Below are 18,554 nucleotides of genomic sequence, written 5' to 3'. Positions count from 1 at the left end.
GGTCTCGAAAACAAAGTCCTCCCCTTGAAGAAAAGGTGCTGGATTTGTGGACAGAGACTATGACTTTCACCTTCCTTAGATTTAACATAGTAGCAGATAAATAAATGCTAAATAAATGCTTCTTGATTCCAGTTCCATTTTATGTTGCTTCTGTTAAACCTAACTCACTTTATGAATCTCAGTTTGGAAGGAAACCCTCTTGCAGGGAACTTCAAGTGCAGAAAACCTTATAGGCAAATCAACAATATCAGGCTAGGTTCTCAAACAGAAGTTGAGGTTGAAGCACAGGCACTTCATCAGCTGGGCCATTTAGAGAGGAGGCAGAAGATCTTGCTGGGATACCAACCTGGCCCATGTCCTTCTCAACCGTAGTATCTGTTTCCCATCTGTTTCTTAAGCTAAACATGCACAGAGATACCCTTTGAAGAAAATCTCTTTGCAATTGAACTGTAGACTTAGATTATTTGCCAATTACCATATAAGAAACAGTGGCCTCATCCTGAAAAAAACTGGCAAGGATCACCTTAAGTAGGTGACCAAAGATACACCCAGGCAATGAGACATCAGAAACTGATATGAGGTACTGAGTTTTCTCATTCAGTCATAAAATTAGGCATACAAAAACAAACTAACTAACTAATATCAGCCTAGCTGGGTCTCAGTGGCTCACCCATGAAACCCTAGCCACTCAGGAGGCTCAGATCTGAGGATATTGCTCCAAAGCCAGCCCAGAGAGGAAAGTCTGTGACATTCTTATCTCCAGTGAACACCAGAAAACTGGAAGTGGTGTTTTAGATCCAAGTGGTAGAGTGATAGCCTAGAACTAGCTCAAGGATAGCAACCAGGCCCTAAGTTCAAGCCCCAGGACCAAACAAAATAAAAAAAAAAAACACTCACCCAAGTCATACTAGGAGGCTTCCCACAAGATCAGTAGCTGCCCTTTCCAAAAGTGTCAAGCTCATGCTAAAGAAAAGACATTGGAAATGTCACAGGCTGGAGGAGGCAGAGGAGGTCTGACAGATCAAGGGAAAGCAGGATCCTGGATAGAGCCTGAGTGGGGTGCCAGTTCTGAGGATTCAACTCAAGGCCTGGGTGCTGTCCCTTAGCTTTTTTGCTCAAGGCTGGCACTCTACCACTTGAGCCACAGCTTTACTTCAGGCTTTTTGATGGTTTGATGGAGAGAAGAGACTCAAAGACTTTTCTGTCCAGGCTAGCTTTGAAACTCAGTCCTAAGATCTCAGCTTGCTGAAGAGTTAGGATTACAAGCATAACCCAACAGCGCCAGCTGTATTTTCTGTTTTATCTTACAATAAAAATAAAAAGATTGTGTCTAAAATAATATTTGGGAGGGAGCAGAGGAGAGTTCTGCTTCTACTATTGACTCTAGCCGTTTTTGTCTTGTGCTACAGCTGCAGGGCAGGGCACATGGGCAGGGTGTGGTTCAGGCACAGGCTCAGCCTGCCTAAAACACGGAGGTAAAAATGAGGTGTACCTAGTACTGGCAATAGCTAGTGGTCTGGTTTGGCCTTCTAGTGTAGGGAACAGAATGAAGTAAAATGAGGAAATAATAGTAGAGGGCACAGTATGTATATCACATTATGCCATGACAACATATTTGTTCTTAACCTGTAGGCAAAAGAGAAAAGGTACATGCTTCTTATCAAGGATTAATATCACCTCAGCAGTCACTTCTCATTCCTCTTTACAAACAAATCCTGATTTTGTCCCATCATTCATACTGTTGTTTTCTGTGTTTTCATAGATGTCTGGTGCTGCAATAGCTAACTTGTGACGATGAACTTTAGCTGGGAGAATATACCCAATATGGTCAATTCAAAAGATGGTAGGAATATAAATATAAGAAGACAGGCTGGGTTCAGGTGGCTCATGCCTGTAATCCTAGCTACTCAGGAGGCTAAGATTTGAGGATCACGGTTCAAAGCCAGCACAGGCAGGAAAACCTGTGAAATTTTTATCTCCAGTAAACCAGCAGAAAACCAGAAGTGGCACTGTGGCTCAAGTGGTAGAATGCTAGCCTTGAGCTGAGTTGCTAAGGGACATTGCCCAGGCCCAGAGTTCAAGCCCCATGACCAACAAAAAAGAAAAGAGAAAAAAAAAGAAGACAGTACTGAGCAACTGAATTAATGAATTCTACAGTTACCCTTGTGCCATGGTTATTATTATGTGAAATAATAAATCTTCCTATCACTGAAATGATTTGGGCCTTTTATTAATTATACCTAAAAGCAGCCAAAATTATGCATGAGTCCTAAAGGAAAATAAAAGGCACCTAGAAGTAATATGAGAAGAAAAATATAGGTGAAAAATAAAAATAAAGACTAAAATGCATTAGGTGCATAGGGCCCTAAAAAATTCTCCCAGGTCGGCAGAAACTCGCCTGGAGTTTCAGAAGCCAGCTCCAATTTACATGTAATCATCTAAGTCTATCTGCTATCAAGGTCTTAGAGGCAGTGATCTCTGGGAAGAGGAAGAAAAATGAAAGGGAAATAAAATTGAACAACTGTTTGTGGAGAAACCAGCTGTACATGAACAATTTCCTTCCATGGAATCTCTATTTATCTGAAGGGAATTTCTTCATCAGAAGAAGGTATATGAGGAGGAGACATGGCAGGGCAGCTTAGAGATGGACAGTGACTCATCTGGGATGGAAGCAAGAGCTAGCACGTGGCAGACACTGAGCCCAAAGCTGAGCCTGACTCTGGATCCAGAACCTTCCCAATGCACTGTCATGCCAGAACTGAAAGCCAAGCTGCAAAGCCACCAAGAGCTGCTTCTAAGCCATTCTGAACACAAGCTGGTATTTCTGCTATCAGTAATAAGGGATAGTGAAACCAGGGTGGGCCACTGTCCTCTGTTCCTCCCCATATGGCCATCACCTGAGAGAAAGTACTCATATTCACCCATGCGTCTTACCAGAAACTCCAGGTATAGTCGAGCAGAGCACTTGAAAGCAAGAGCCCAAGAAGCAAAGTAGATGGCCTGCATCCAAATCCAAGAAATGTAACTCACTGAATTGTCACTGTGGCCAGGCCTGAGCTTTTCCAGCCAGTCCCTTAGACTCTAGCCTGAGAACAGTATCTATTAGGATGAGATCATATAAAACATGGATGAAGGCCCCATCTGACTGCCACTGCCATTAAGAACAGTATCGTAGGATGGGTGCCAGTGGCTCATGCCTGTAATCGTAATCAGGAGGCTGAGATCTGAGGACCTCGCTTTGAAGCTAGCCTAAGCAGGAAATTCAATGAGGCTCCTTTTCTCCAATAAAGCAACACAAAAGCCAGAAGTAAAGTTGTGACTCAAGTAGCAGAGTGCTAACCTTGAGCAAAAAGCTGAGGGACAATTTCTGGGCTGGGGGTGGGGAGAAGACTTACATCAAGGCCCTCTAGGACACGTATTTTCGCTTTTGCCCATTTCCTTCAGAGCATTGTAGAGCTCCACCTTACTGACTTGCCTCTCCCTATTTTAACACAGGATGTTCACTTGGCCAGTTTTCCAGGGCTACCTGGCTATCTTGTAGCCTCCACAGCAAAGAACTATTTTCTCTGGGATTTAACCAAGGTTCCAATACTGTCTGTGATTGGTTAACTGTGCACATTCCAGAATCAAGGATACCTGGGCCCATCTGGCTTGGCAATCTACTGTTGTGGCTTACAGCATATTGTTCAACACCTCTGTTTTCTTGTAATAGTTCTTACTCATGGGTCCTAACGGTCACAATAAAACAACTAATAGGGTTACTTGTGTACACACACACACCATGTACACTGCAACAGTACTACAAAGGAAACAAGGCAACTCAACAGGGAGCTTCAGGACTCAACATCTACCAAATTCTAAGTATTTCCTGCTTCTTAAGTAATTATTAATATTATTCCTATTTTGGTGCCAGTACTGGAGAGTGAATTCAGAGCTAGGGCACTGAGCCCCACTCAGCTGGGGACTGACCTATCCCTTAGCTTTATCTGCTCAAGGCTAGTGCTCTACCATTTGAGCCACACTTCCAGTTCTGGCTTTTTGAGGTTAATTGGAGATAAAGACCCTCCCAGACTTTTCTTTCCAGGCTGGCTTCAAACCAGGACCCTCAGCTCTCAGACTCCTGAATTGCTAGGATTACAGTTCTGAGCCACCGGCACCTGGCTGCAATCTTTTTTTTTTTTTTTTTTAACTTGAATGTTTTTTATATCTCTTAGATATGGAGATCAGTAACCTCGGCTGCCCTCATTTTTCTTAGCTATATTTTCTTTCTCTTAGCTCCTTCCTTAAACAATTACTTTTTATTTATTTATTTTTTATTTATTTTTTATGTTTTGTCAGTCATGGAGCTTGAACTCTGGGCTTGGGTGCTATCCCTCAGCTCTTCAGCTGAAGGTAAGTGCTCTACCTCACCACTTCTGGTTTTCTAGTAGTTTATTGGAGATAAGAGTCTCACAAACTTTCCTGCCCAGGCTGGCTTTGAACCAGATCTCAGCCTCCTGAGTAGCTAGGATTACAGGCATAAACCACTGGCACCTGGCCCTAAAACGATTTTTGTAGGAATTTCATCCCCTATCTGGTAAGAGGAACAATAATTTCACCTACTAATAAGTAGTTTGTCACAGATAGCAGTCTGTGAGTATGAAGCCTGGCATGTAATAACTGCTTACTGAAACAGGCATTTCCTGCAAGGGCAGAAAGAGAGGGGGTCAATGAATGGGATCCCAGGAGTACAAGGCATCTCTTCCCTGATCACACTAAGAGCTCCCTGAGGACAGGGATACAATCTTCAGATTTATTACCCCACATGGACAATAGGCTGATTCTATACATGACTGATGTCACAGAGATCTTAGTACTCAGGATACCTCCTCTGTGTCAGGACAGGAAGGAAGGAAGAGGACAGGGGGCCTCATAGACAGGAAGCTCTTGAAGCAGCTCACCACTTGACAAAATGAAGACAAGAGTGTAATGAGGAGACCATCACATCCTCTGGAAGCTTCTCCCACCAGAGGTTAAGACTCCAAATATCAGCTCTGAATTTTACCAGTCTTGAGATTGGTCCTCATGGGCCTCAGTTTCCTCATCTGTACAGGGTGGAAAATTATTGTCTTGGTCAAATACGAGGACAGGGGAGCCCTTTTTCCACAGAAAGGAAGAGATTTTTTTTCTGAAGGTAAAAACTAAACTCCTAGCCAGCTACTAGTGTTTCACACCTGAAATCCTAGCTACTCAGGAGGCTGAGATCTGAGGATTATGGTTTTCAACCAGCTCAGAAAGAAAGGTAAGTCCTTGAGTCACATAACTTCAAATAACCACCAAAAAGACAGATGTGGAGCTGGGACTCAAGTGGTAGAACACTAACATTGAGAGAAAACAAACAAACAAAATCAAACAAAAAATCTCCTGGCCTTGCATGTAAGACCTAGCCCTGCATTCAAGCCATAGGACCAGCAAGAAGGATAAAAGGAGGGGAAAAAAACCTCTTCTTAAACAAGAATACAACCTAAGAGGCTTTCAGCTGAATGCAACTAAAATAAAAATGGGAGAGCCATTCGTTTTCTGAGGATGACTATTTATGAGGCCAATTTCATTTTCAAGTGATAATGAGTCCACACAGCAGCCTACATACAGCCTAGAGTCCAGAAGAGAGGGAAAGCACCCAACCCGAACTTTGTGGAAGCTCCACAGACACCTGTGGCGCTTAATGAGAGCAATAATCAGAGCGATCATCCAAATCATGATCAAGATAAAGTGTGGCAGAGGGGAGGAGAGACATGTAGGTGGAAAGGAATAGCACTTAAGTTTCTTTTTATTTCCTCAAGAAAAACTTCTGCCTGGAATAGATTAATTCCATCTACATATTAATGTGAATTACTAATTAATGACTTGAAAATGCTTTCAACACAAAATGCTAAGCAAATGCTTAAAAATAACGAGTCTCTGGATATGTCTCCAAAAGAAATATGCTAGCTTCCTTAATTTTCTCTCCCTTTTGTAACATTTAAAATGTTATGGTTTGAAGGAAATGGAAGGGAACTATGGAAATTCACTGAAAGCACAAAATCAGGAAATTAGAAAGCCTTGTCAGGTAACTAACTTCCTTGGAGCCCCTATGAACACTCTCACTGCACATTCCCTGGTGCACAAAGTGCTGTTGCACACATCTGAACTGCAGTTCATTCTTGGGATGCTTAAGCACAGATCATGTCTTGCATGTCTTCATAGCCCTGCCACACAACACTGTACCAGGTGCACAGCAAACAGCCAATAATGTGTTACATCACCAGGCCTTCTCAAAAGAGATGGGCATGCCTAGCTACTCAGGAAGCTGAAATCTAATGATAGAAGTTCAAATCCAGGGCTGGATTATACTCAATGGTGAAAAACTAAAGCCATTTCCTCTTAACTCAGGAACAAGACAAGGATGCCCACTCTCTCCACTTCTCTTCAATCTAGTATTAGAATGCCTAGCTACAGCAATAAGACAAGATGCAGACATAAAGGGTATCCAAATAGGGAAAGAAGAAATAAAACTCTCCCTCTTTGCAGATGACATGATCTTGTATTTAAAGAATCCCATAGACTCCACTCCCAAATTACTCAAGCTGATTCAACACTTGGCAAAGTAGCAGGTTATAAAATTAACCCCCAAAAATCAATGGCCTTTCTATATGCCAACAATGAGAAAAGTGTGGCTGAAATTAGGAAAGCAACTCCATTTGTAATAGCCCCACAAAAAATAAAATACCTAGGAATTAACTTAACCAAAGAAGTGAAGGACCTCTATGATGAAAACTTTAAAATCTTGAAAAAGGAAATCAACACAGAACTTAAAAAATGGCAAAACCTCCCATGCTCCTGGATTGGCAAGATTAACATCGTGAAAATGGCAATACTTCCCAAGGCTATCTACAAATTCAATGCGATACCTATCAAAATTCCACCCTCATTCTTCAAGGAAATAGAGGAGGCAATCCAAAAATTCATATGGAACAATAAAAGACCCCGAATAGCAAAAACGCTCCTCAACGGAAAGAACACTGCTGGAGGAATATCAATACCAAATTTCAAACTCTACTATAAAGCCATAGTAATCAAAACAGCTTGGTATTGGCATAAGAACAGACCTCAGGACCAATGGAATAGAATTGAAAACCCAGAAATGAACCTACAGACCTATAGCCATCTAATCTTCGATAAGGAAGCTAAAACAATAGAATGGAAGAAAGACAGCCTCTTCAGTAAATGGTGCTGGCAAAATTGGTTAACTACATGTAGAAAACTAAAGCTAGATCCTTATATATCACCCTGTACCAGAATCAACTCCAAATGGATCAAAGACGTTGAACTCAAAGCAGACACTCTGAAAACATTACAGGATGGAATAGGAGAAACCCTAGGTCTCCTTGGCTCAGGTCGAAATTTTCTGAATAGAGACCCGGAAGCACAACAAATCAAAGAAATGTTGGACAAATGGGATTGCATAAGATTGCAGAGCTTCTGCAGGGCAAATGACATAGCTGGCAAGATCAATAGAAAGCCCACCGATTGGGAGAAGATCTTTACTAGCCATACAACGGACAAGGGTCTCATATCTAAAATATACTTGGAACTCAAAAAATTAAACCACCCAACAACAAATCCTCAAAGAATCAACTGCCCAATAAATAAGTGGGCGAAAGACTTAAAGAGAAGCTTCTCTGAAGAAGAAACAAGGATGGCCAATAGACACATGAAGAAATGTTCAACATCCCTAGCCATAAAAGAAATGCAAATCAAAACAACATTGAGATATCACCTCACTCCAGTTAGAACAGCAAAAATCAAGAACTCTAACAACAACAGATGCTGGAGGGGATGTGGACAGAAAGGAACCTTACTTCATTGTTGGTGGGAATGTAAACTTGTTCAACCACTTTGGAAAGCAGTATGGAGGTTCCTCAGAAGACTTCACATAGATCTCCCCTATGATCCAGCAATCCCACTTTTGGGCATTTACCCAAATGTTTACAAACAAGACCACATTAAAGCTACCAGCACAACTATGTTTATTGCAGCATTATTTACCATAGCTAAGATATGGAACCAACCCAGATGCCCCTCAGTAGATGAATGGATCAAGAAAATGTGGTATATATACACAATGGAATTCTATGCCTCCATCAGAAAGAATGACATTTCCCCATTTGTTAGGAAATGGAAAGGTTTGGAAAAAATTATATTAAGTGAAGTAAGCCAGGCCCAAAGAAGCATAGGTCCCATGGTTTCCCTTGTTTGCAATATCTAGTATAGGTATGAGTCAAGCGGAAAAGGTCAGATAATGTGATGTTAGGAAAATGAACCCTTAAATATGTATTTTAATGTTTTCGTTTCTTTCAAAAAAAAAAAAATCCAGGGCTGGGAAGGTGGCTCAGTGGTAGAACGCTTGCCTTGCATGCCTGAGGCCCTGGATTCGATTCCTCAGCACCACATAAGCAAAAAGAAAAAAGTCGGAAGTGGCACTGTGGCTCAAGTAGTAGAGTGCTAGCCTTGAGCTGAAGAGCTGAGGGACAGCACCCAGGCCCAGAGTTTATGCCCCACAACCATACCCCAAAAAAACAAAACAAAAAAAAAATCTAAAAACAGAAAAGAAATTCAAATCCAGCACAAACAGAAACATCAATGAGGCCCTTATCTCTAATGAATCAGCAAAACCCCAAATTGGAGGTATAGCTTAAGTAGTACAGCACCAGCCTTGAATGAAAAAGCTAAGGGACAGCACCCAGGCACTGAGTTCAAGCTCTAGTACTGGCACAGAAAGAGACAAATGGAGGATGGGGGGAGTAAAGTTTTAAAAAGAATGAAAAAAAGAGATTCTTGACATTGGAGAACTATGAAGGTCCATGGACTAGGTGATCAAGGTCAAATTGACCATAAAAATACATCAACTTTGTGCTAAGAATGGCATATACTTCTCTAGTTTTCTTCTCCCAAACCCATGTACTTCCATCTAAAATAAAAAACACACAAGATGAATCTCAATGGATTCTAAGGCATGTCTGACTAGGGCTACTCAAAACCATCCAAGCTGCCCCCAAATAAGGGCAGTGTCAGAAGCTGTCACAGCCAAGAGGAGCCCCAGGTGCCCTAGCAACTCAATGTGAAGAGGTTTCCTGGAAGGATTTCACAGAAGTAGAAACAAGCCTGAGAAGACCAGAGCCCAGCTAAAGGCTCACAGACAGAGCAGGAACCACAACCTTCCCTCAAATCCTCTTGATGAAGATATTCTCACTGACAAGGCCTATGTAAATTTGTCATTGAATGCAAATCCTCCTTCTCTTGAACACAAGTCCTGTATAATTTGGCACTGAACCACCTCATGGACCACAGAGCACCATGTAGCAAGAGTCAAAACTGAGGCCCAAAGCGGGAACCAGTGGCTTTCCAATTTCTAGTTTAACATCTGGTGCTCTAGTGAGGTTGATGCTTCCACACTGGCCAGATCCAAAACTCTCCTTGCTATCCTGGACACACCAAGAACCAGTTTAGGACTCTTGAATAAATTTCTGTCAAATCCCAGCTTCTGGTCTTTGCTAGCATTGTGGCTGGTGTGGTGCAAGGACATATGTGTAGAAAGTGGTTTGGTATTTAGCTACATGTCCTTTTGCCATGGGTCACTATGCCAGGGCTACACAGAAAGTCCATCCCTCCCTGGCAGGGTAAAGATCCAGACATAAACAAACAGCTTCCAAGGGGCTCGGAAGGTGGCTCATATATATATATATATATATATATATATATATATATATATATATATATGTGTGTGTGTGTGTGTGTGTGTGTGTGTGTGTGTGTGTGTGTGTGTGTGTGTATGTATGTATGTATGTATATATATATATGTGTGTGTGTGTATGTATGTATATGTATATGTATATGTGTACGTATATGTATATTTATATGTGTATGTATATGTATATGTATATGTTTCTATGTATATATGCTTAATGGCCAGATGCTAGCGGTTCATACCTGTAATCCTAGCTACTCAGGAGACTAAGATCTGAGAATTACAGTTCATAGCCAACCCAGGCAGGAAAATCTATGAGACTCTTATGTCTAACTAGAAAGAAATGTAGAAAATGGAGGTGCAGCTTTAGTGGTAGAGCACCAGCCCTGCATGAAAAAAGGTAAGTTTACCATTCTTGTACACATGAAAACATTCAGGTCCCAGGCCACTCAGCTATAGAAGGACAACTGGGAGTTGTGAATACAAGCTAACTTTAGAACTCAGGGCTTGGCTCTCACCCTGCTACACTCCCAGTCAAAGCAGACTAAAGAAAGATGGAGGACCTCAATAAAACCATCCCTATGGCCATGTATTGTGGCACTCAGGAAGCAGAGGCAAGAAAAATACTAAGAGTATGAAGCAAACATGGGCTAGATAGATGGATCCTGTCTTAGAAAAACAATCCTTGTGAACAGGAGAAGCCTAAGGACTATGGGAACCTGTCATTATTAGCTCAATGAACAAAAGGATAAACTTTTAGAAAGTAACCAAGATCCCTATATGAAACTGTGGACACAGAGGCCTCGCTTTGCCATAAACTGTCTTTCTGGCCTTCATTCCTTTATCATTTAAATGGCCCAAATACCACCTTCTGGTTGTTAAGACAACTTTGGTGAGATCACTTATGTGAAAAGTTCTTTGAAAATCTCAAAATGCTGTATAAATTGTGTTATTAATTAGAATCCCTAAAAATTGTCTGAGTCAAGTTGCTAAAATTCATTCTCTCAAGTCCCCTTTACAGGGGTAGAAAAGAGGTGAAAAGAGATGAAAATAACTTGCCTAAAGTTCTAACACTGAGAAGGAATGTTATATACACGGCAGGAAGTCTGGAGTGCCATTTGCTCTTCCTGCTTTCCAGTCCATCCCATTCACCACTGTATACTTGCCACAGCACCTGACAGCTGTCCCAAGGAAAGCCAGGTGGGAAGAGGTATGGGTCAAAAACCGAAAAAGCCCCACCCTATCCTTTCATCCTACGATAGTCCTCGGGCTTAAACACAGGGGCCTGCCTGGGCACTGGCCCTGAGCTTTTGTGATCGAGGATAGTGCTCTATTACTTAAGCCACAGCTCCACATCTGGCTTTTTTGGTGGTTCATTGGAGATAAGAGTCTCCCAGATTTTGAACCACGATCCTCAGATCTCAGCCTCCTGAGTAACTAGGATTACAAGCATGAGTCACTAGCTTCTGGCTCTGACAAGCCCAATTTTAGCTGTACTCTCCTGGTATGGGAGACAGGGAAAGCTCTACTTTACAGGCCAGGAAACAGAGGGTCCAGGGAGGTTAAATGTCTGGCCTCCTGAACTCAGTCAAACACAGCAACGAAACAAGCCAGGCACCCGTGGCTCATGCCAGTAATCCTGAAAGATTGAAATTGGGGCTATGTCCATTACAACTTACTAACTTACTAACTGCTAATTCTGCTTCTGTAAACCTGCTTGCGCTAACACTGACTCTTCCCTTCCCAGAAATAAGTTAAAAAGTTACAAAGTTCAGATGCAGGCCCAGGGACAAGGTCTGCAAACATAGATAAAGAACAAAAGAGTATGTTCTCCTGAATTCCTGTGTAAAAACTCATGGCAGGGGGCTCAAGACAAGGACCATCTGGCCAGCCCAGCAAACTAGGTCAAATGTCAACCAATCGCGAGCCTGGAACTATGTGGACTCCCCTCCAGAGAAGCCTCCCCCTAGGGAACCAACTAGTTTTCAAGAAGTGTCACAAAAATTCCCGTGCAGTTGATTTTTAAGCTGAACCAATCCTGGGGAGCCTGGGGTCTTATGCTAATCCTGTGGTTTTTGTCTTTAAATGCTCTTTCCATATGACCGGGGTGGCCCAAACCCATCCCTAGCTCTAAGGTAGGATAAGTCACCCAGCACAGCCCATCTTCCTGACTAGTGTGATTGTGAATGAATCCTATCATAATAAACACATCAGATCCAAAGTGGACCAATAAGATTAAAACAGATCATGCTAAGATAATAGGAAAAGACATTTCTTGTCTTTTCTACAGAGGCCACAGATACAGATTCTCTCCTATAGGTTCTGCATATGGATATAATATCAGAAAGCGTTATCATATTTTACCACCAAGGTGAGAAGGGATGAGAGGAGGACAGAGTGCTCAGTCTAAGATAAAGGCAGAACCAAGAGAACTCAGAGAGAAAAAGCCCATGCCCTGACAGTCCCACAAACCTCCAGATCATACCATACCTGAAGCCAACTAGAGCTAGTGGGTCTTCTTAATCATTTAAGCCTGACTGGCTCAATTTATTACTTGCATCTGATAGTGAACTGGCCCTACTTTCTATGCATAGCAGCGACAGTGCCACATGGCACGTGTGATTTACTTTCTCTACTTTCCTATTGAAGTCCTTCAGGTTATTATACTTTCCCTTACTTTAAAAGTAAATCCAAGCATGGTGATTCAGGCATGTAATCCTAGCTACGGAGGAGGTAAAGAGTGAAGGATCAGAGTCAGCCTTAGTCAAAAAACCAAAACAAGAAGTTTGAGAGACTTCATATCAACCAATAACTTGAAGCAGTGGGGCATGCTTGATATCTCAGCTATGGGAGAAGCACAATCGCATATGTTTATCTTTCCCAGTGACAAAAGGAAGCAACAAAATCACATTGCAGGCATAAAATGAGATCCTACCTTGAGAATAACCAATCCAAAATAAGGCTAGAGGCATGGAGTAAGTGCTAAGCTCCTACTTAGCAAGGGCAAAGCCCCAAGTTTAATCCTCAATATAACCAAATTAAAAAAAAATTATAAGCCAAGTGCATATAATTCTAGCAACTCAGGTGACTGAGAGCAGGAGGACACAGTTTAAGGCTAGCAAGGAAGCTGGGCGCCAGTGGCTCACGTTTGTAATCCTAGCTACTCAGGAGGCTGAGATCTGAGGATCACAGTTCAAAACCAGCCCAGGCAGGAAAGTCCGTGAAACTTATTTCCAATAAACCACCAGAAAAACGGAAGTGGCACTGTAGCTCAAGTGGTAGAGTGTTAGCCTTGACCTGAAGAGCTGAGGGACAGCACTCAGGCCCAGAGTTCAAGCCCCACGACCGACAAAAAAAAAAAAAAAAAAAAGAAAAGAAAAGAAAAGAAAAGAAAAGAAAAGAAAAGAAAAAAGGCTAGCAAGGGCAGAAACATTCACGAACCCTCATCTTAAAAATTAACCAACAAACCAGCACAAGTATATTTATTGCAGCATTATTTACAAAGCTAAAATATGAAACCAACCCAGATGCCCCTCAGTAGATGAATGGATCAACAAAATATGATATATAGAGAGGGGGGCAGAGAGAGAGAGAGAGAGAGAGAGAATGGAATTCTATGCCTCCATCAGAAAGAATGACATCACCCCATTTGTTAGGAAATGGAAAGACTTGAAAAATATTTTTTAAGTGAAGTAAGCCAGGCCCCAAGACACATAGGTCCTATGGTTTCCCTTATTTTAAATAACTAGTATATGTCTAGGACAAGCAGGAAAGGTGAAAAGCTATGTACATACGACCATATAAGATGATGTTAAGCAAAAGGACCACCAAGATAGGGACACAGTGATTTTTCCTTTCTTGCTATTGTTTTTAACGTATTTATAATGTACTATGTTTTTTTTGTTCTCCTCCCTGTTTTCACTGTATTTGATTCCAGTGCCCTGCATCTCATAAATACATTTTTGTAATTTGAGGAGGGAAAGGAAATAATAAAATGCTTAAATAAGGATACAGGTTGACCCATTGTAACAATGAGATGTAGAAGACACAACTTCGCTGGGAGGGGGAGTTGAGGGAGGTGGAGGGGGAGCTGAGGGAGGTGGGGAGGGAAGGGAAGGTAGGGGATAAACAAAGGAGGAGGTAACAATAATGTTCAATAGGAAATGTACTCATTACCTTACTCATGTACCTGTAATCCCTCTATACAATATTTGTACAATAAAATACATATAAAAATTACCAGAGGGGCTGGGAAGGTGGCTCAGTGGTAGAGCACTTGCCTTGTATGCCTGAGGTCCTGGGTTAGATTCCTGAGCACAACATAAGCAAAAATAAAAAAGCCAGAAGTGGAGCTGTGGCTCAAGTGGTAGAGCACTAGCCTTGAGCTGAAGAACTGAGGGGCAGCACCCAAGCTCAGAGTTCTGGCCTCACCACGGGATCCCCCCCCCCAAAAGAATAACCAGAATCCAGGAGCCAGTGGCTCACACCTGTAATTCTAGTACTCAGGAAGCTGCTATATGAGAATCGCCATTCAAAGCCAGCCTGGGCAGTAAAGTCCATGAAACTCTTATTTCCTATAAACCACCAGAAAACCACAAGTGGCTCTGTGACTCAAGTGGTAGAGCACTCGCCTTAAGTTAAAGAGCTGAGGGACAGCGCCCAAGCCCAGAGTTCAAGCCCCACGACCGACCAAAAAATAAAAAATAAAAAAACAGAGAGAAAGAGGGGGGGGGAGAGACTCTGCAAGCTGGACGTGTGGATGAAGTGGTAGAGCCTGGCCAAGCAAGCAAATGAGCAAATGCATGGCACTGAATTCAAACCTCAGTACCACCAAAAATAATATAAAGTAAAGAGGCTGGAAAGAAAATTTACAAAAATGGATCTGCAAAAAAGTCAGGTATCACTAGCTACTCAGGAGGCTAAGATCTATTGATCATGCATGGTTCAAAGGCAGCCCATGTAACAAGACCATGAAACTCTGGTGTCCAATTAAGTACTAAAATTGGGAGGGAACCTACTGGGAACCAGAGATGTGGCTCATATGGTACAGCACTGGCGTTGAGCAAAATCAGCTCAGGGACAGCACCCAAGCCCTGAGTACAAGCTCCAGGACTGACATATGTGTGGGCACATACCCACACAGACACACTCACACACACACACACAAACACACAAAAGGTAGGGTTGTGTGTGTGTGTGTTTGTGTGTGTGTTTGTGTGTGTGTGTTGGGTGGGGAGGTTCCAGCAACACATGGTGTAATTAAGTACTGGCTACCAAAACTGCAGCATGAAAATTTGACTCACGAGGGAAAGTCTTTGCAGCAGAACACAGATGACTTGAAGAGCATTGCGTTCATGTCTGCATTCCTCCTGTGAGAACTCGAGTAAGTGATGTCCCTTTTTCTGCCTGTTTCCATAATGGACTAGTGACTTCTCAAGCACCTCCCTCCCACTTTAACACTCACTCAGCAAAAATCCATTTTTCCAAGTGCTACAACATGTGCTGTGTACTTAAAAAACACACTATGTCAAGATATCTTCACCTACTGAGGCCACGATGCATTTCTTGGCCACAGGAACTACAAGAGACTACATCCTTTCCCCATTGAATTGTACATGCTACAAAGGTTACAAAAGCTACCTCCATTCCCCATGCCATTGTGGTTGTTGGAGAAGCAAAAGTCTCATTCAAGTCTTTCTCTTTCTGACTATGATCCAAGTACAAGATGCAGAAGGTTAGGTATACGCAAAATACAAAAGACATGCACACAACTGGGTCATACAGCTCAAACGTCATTAGAAGCAATTAACTGGTATAGGACATATTTCCAGTTAACCAAGTTCACTTCGAGGTATTTCTTTACATGGCTGGCTTTCCTACTTGGTTTGCAGCTTTCTAAGAAGCCAGCTGTCTGACCACTTGAATTCAGAAACCCTAGAAGCATTATGTGTCCTTTATAAATCAGATGTCTTGCCCAGTTCCAGAGATACACTGAGGATGAACTGGGTGGCAGTTCTGTGACTTACATTCTAACAGATGACAGCTAAATGCTCTTTTAATCTTCAGTGGAGGAATCAAAGAGTTGAGGACTATTCAAATAGTGGGCATGTTGCCCTCAGATAAACTTCTCTCAAATCCACAAGGAACCTAATTTTCTTTAGGACAAAAGTCCTGTCAAGACTTCCTTCCAGAGCCTCTGTGGTTAATTCTGCCAGGAAGATCAATGAGGAGGTACTGTTGGAAAGTTCTCAACAATTACCAGAGTGACAGACTGATCTTAGAACCAACTGTCAATGCTTCATAATGGTGCAGAGTGCTCCAGATAGCAGATTTCCCAGACAGCAGCATGATGTGTTACATGCATGCTCAGGGATAGTGTGGAATGAGGACTGGAAGAAAGTCAGCCTCTTCCTTCGAGGTCAGCTGCCATTCAAACAAGGATCTAACTGGGAAGGCCAAGCCCAGGGCTCTGCCTCTACAAAGAGAATAGAACACGAAAGGGCTGTGTGGAAATTTGGCAGGATCTTCCTGAAAGGCAGCAGCTGAATGCTGCATCCTATAGCACCTAGAAAAGCTTATCATTGCAAAAGAGCTGTTTGCTGCACCCAGGAAGGAGAAATTTTCTGTAAAGGAAGAACAACCAGTTGACAAGACTTGAAACACCCATCCCATTCACCACTTCGTCCTCCTCCTCTTTATGCTATTCCAGAGAAAAAGAAATTAACCAAGAATTAAAACTGCCCCATGAGCTATCCACACACTGCAGGTCAGAGTTCCAAGGAACATCCATCCAGCTGTTGCTCTCCACTCTTTCTGCTCCAAAGTCTGCTTTATTCAATCAAGACCTTCTTGTACATGTGAGTAATTTTCTTTGAAAGCTCAGGCCAAACTGGCAGTTAACCTTGGCCTCCTCTCTACACATCTAGGTCTATAGGAAATGAAAATCAGAACTTCTTTGGCACCTGCCTTAACTGAAATATGACAACTTTCTTTAGGCAAAGGCAGCCTGTCAAGAGCTCTTTTAGACCTGGTCACAGCTATTCCACAGGAGACGTGCACTTGGGCAGGACACACCCCCTTTGCCTGGGGCTTTGCCACTATAGAACCCCTGAACCTAGGGAGGCTGTCAAAGACAAAAGCCCAGGAAAAAGCAGTAGCTCTGTGTGCACTTACTAATCACATCACAGAATGCTGGCAACCGAACCAAAAGATGGAGTTGGTGGATGATAAGCACATACAGAAAGTTAATGACAAAGCCTAACACAGCTCTGGCCTCTTCACCCTGATACTGGTACAGGATAGGAATTGAAGGAGATTTCAAGAAAGAAAAACATACAAGACACAGAATTTAACGGGGAAAAGGCTAGGCTGGCTATCAGGGTTTGAACTCAGGGTTTAGGAAAGGCCATTGCTAACTTTCCTCAGTTTCTGAACAGTTAAGATGTACCGTAAAGATCAAGCCAACTCCTCTTGGATGGTTTGCAACAATTAACTAGAGCAATTGTTAAGCTCCAATTGATCCACCTTGTGGCAAAGAACTGTCTGTGCTCAAGATACCAGAATGGCCAGGCAGCAGCCTGACACTGAGGAGAAAGGAAAACCCATCAACCTCAAAAAGTCAGCCTCTTCCCTTGAGGGCAGCCAACAGTCAATTCTGACCCTGATATGAACATTACCCACTTCCCATGGACCACAAAAATCCCCTAAGCATATCTGAAATGTCCCAATATACAAAGCAATTCAAGCATGCATAGATTTGCCAGGAGATGAGAGAGGTAGAGTGATGTGATTGAGCAGGAAAATGTTAATCCAAGCCAGGAGCTGGAAACTCACACCTGTAATCCTAGCTACTCAGGAGGCTGAGATCTAAGAATCCTGGTTTTAAGCCAGCCCACCCAGGAAAGTCTGTAAGACTTTTATCTCTAATGAACCACCAACAAGGCAGAAGTCGAGCTGTGGATTAGGTGGTAGAGTACCAGCCATGAGTGAAAAACAAGTAAAGGACAGCACCCAGGGCCTGAATTCAAGAGCCATGATCTGAGCATGCACACACATGCACATGAAGAAAAATGCCAATTTAGTCCATATGCATGTACACACACGTGAGACATGAGTGAGTTTCAAAGAGGCAAAAACAATTATTATCACAGTTTGGGCTACAAGATATATCTCATCTTATCAGAAAGAAGTAGAGAAGGAAGGTATGTGGGATTCTGCCCTCAGGGGACAGCACTCTGGGACATTTTGGGGGATCCTTCCACCAGGACACCTCTATACTCCGGGAGGGTCAAAGGTGGCATGTTCCTCAAGAACCAGAAATTGACTTTTCACCCCATCCAAGGGACCGGAAGCTCCAAGAGGATCTTTGCACTCACTCCCCAAGGAATTCACAGGACCTGACACAAAAATAGGACAGCGAAAGAATAGGGAAAAGGGGCAGGGTGTTCCACAGGTCCCTGTGCAAATGGCAAAACGTGAAAGGGACTGACCTGAGTAAAAACAGCAGGATCACCAGGTGGGGGTGAGGGAGGGGAGCAGAAGTGATGGGGGAACCGGTCCTACAGAAAGCCTCACACCCTGGGGATACCGGCATGTGCAAAGAGGGTACTACTCAGAAAGAGAACGCTGGACCAGGTGTGACCACAGGAGAGGGCAATGGAAAGGCGGACAGACTGTAAAGTATGGAAAATAGAAATAAGACTACATAATTGGCACTAAGAGCCCTGGGTTCTAATTCTGACTCTGCAGAGTGGACAAATCCCTGTCCTCAGAGCCTCAATTTGCCACA

General features: G+C 42.7%; 1 protein-coding gene across 1 annotated transcript in view; it reads right to left on the bottom strand.

Moving 5' to 3' along the window:
* LOC138818287 (protein FAM114A2-like) overlaps positions 1 to 18,554 on the bottom strand; it is a 68,543-nt gene that overhangs the window by 49,735 nt on the left and 254 nt on the right. The window contains exon 2 of the mRNA XM_070009277.1: positions 18,354 to 18,438. Coding sequence (XP_069865378.1) covers positions 18,354 to 18,438 — 85 coding nt within the window. The remainder of the gene's footprint in view (positions 1 to 18,353; positions 18,439 to 18,554) is intronic.

The sequence above is a fragment of the Dipodomys merriami genome, unplaced genomic scaffold (assembly GCF_024711535.1).
Source record: "Dipodomys merriami isolate MVZ:Mamm:240054 unplaced genomic scaffold, mDipMer1.0.p SCAF_73, whole genome shotgun sequence".
Taxonomy (NCBI): domain Eukaryota; kingdom Metazoa; phylum Chordata; class Mammalia; order Rodentia; family Heteromyidae; genus Dipodomys; species Dipodomys merriami.
Note: the sequence above shows the minus strand (reverse complement) of the source record. Positions and strands in the feature narration are given on the sequence as shown.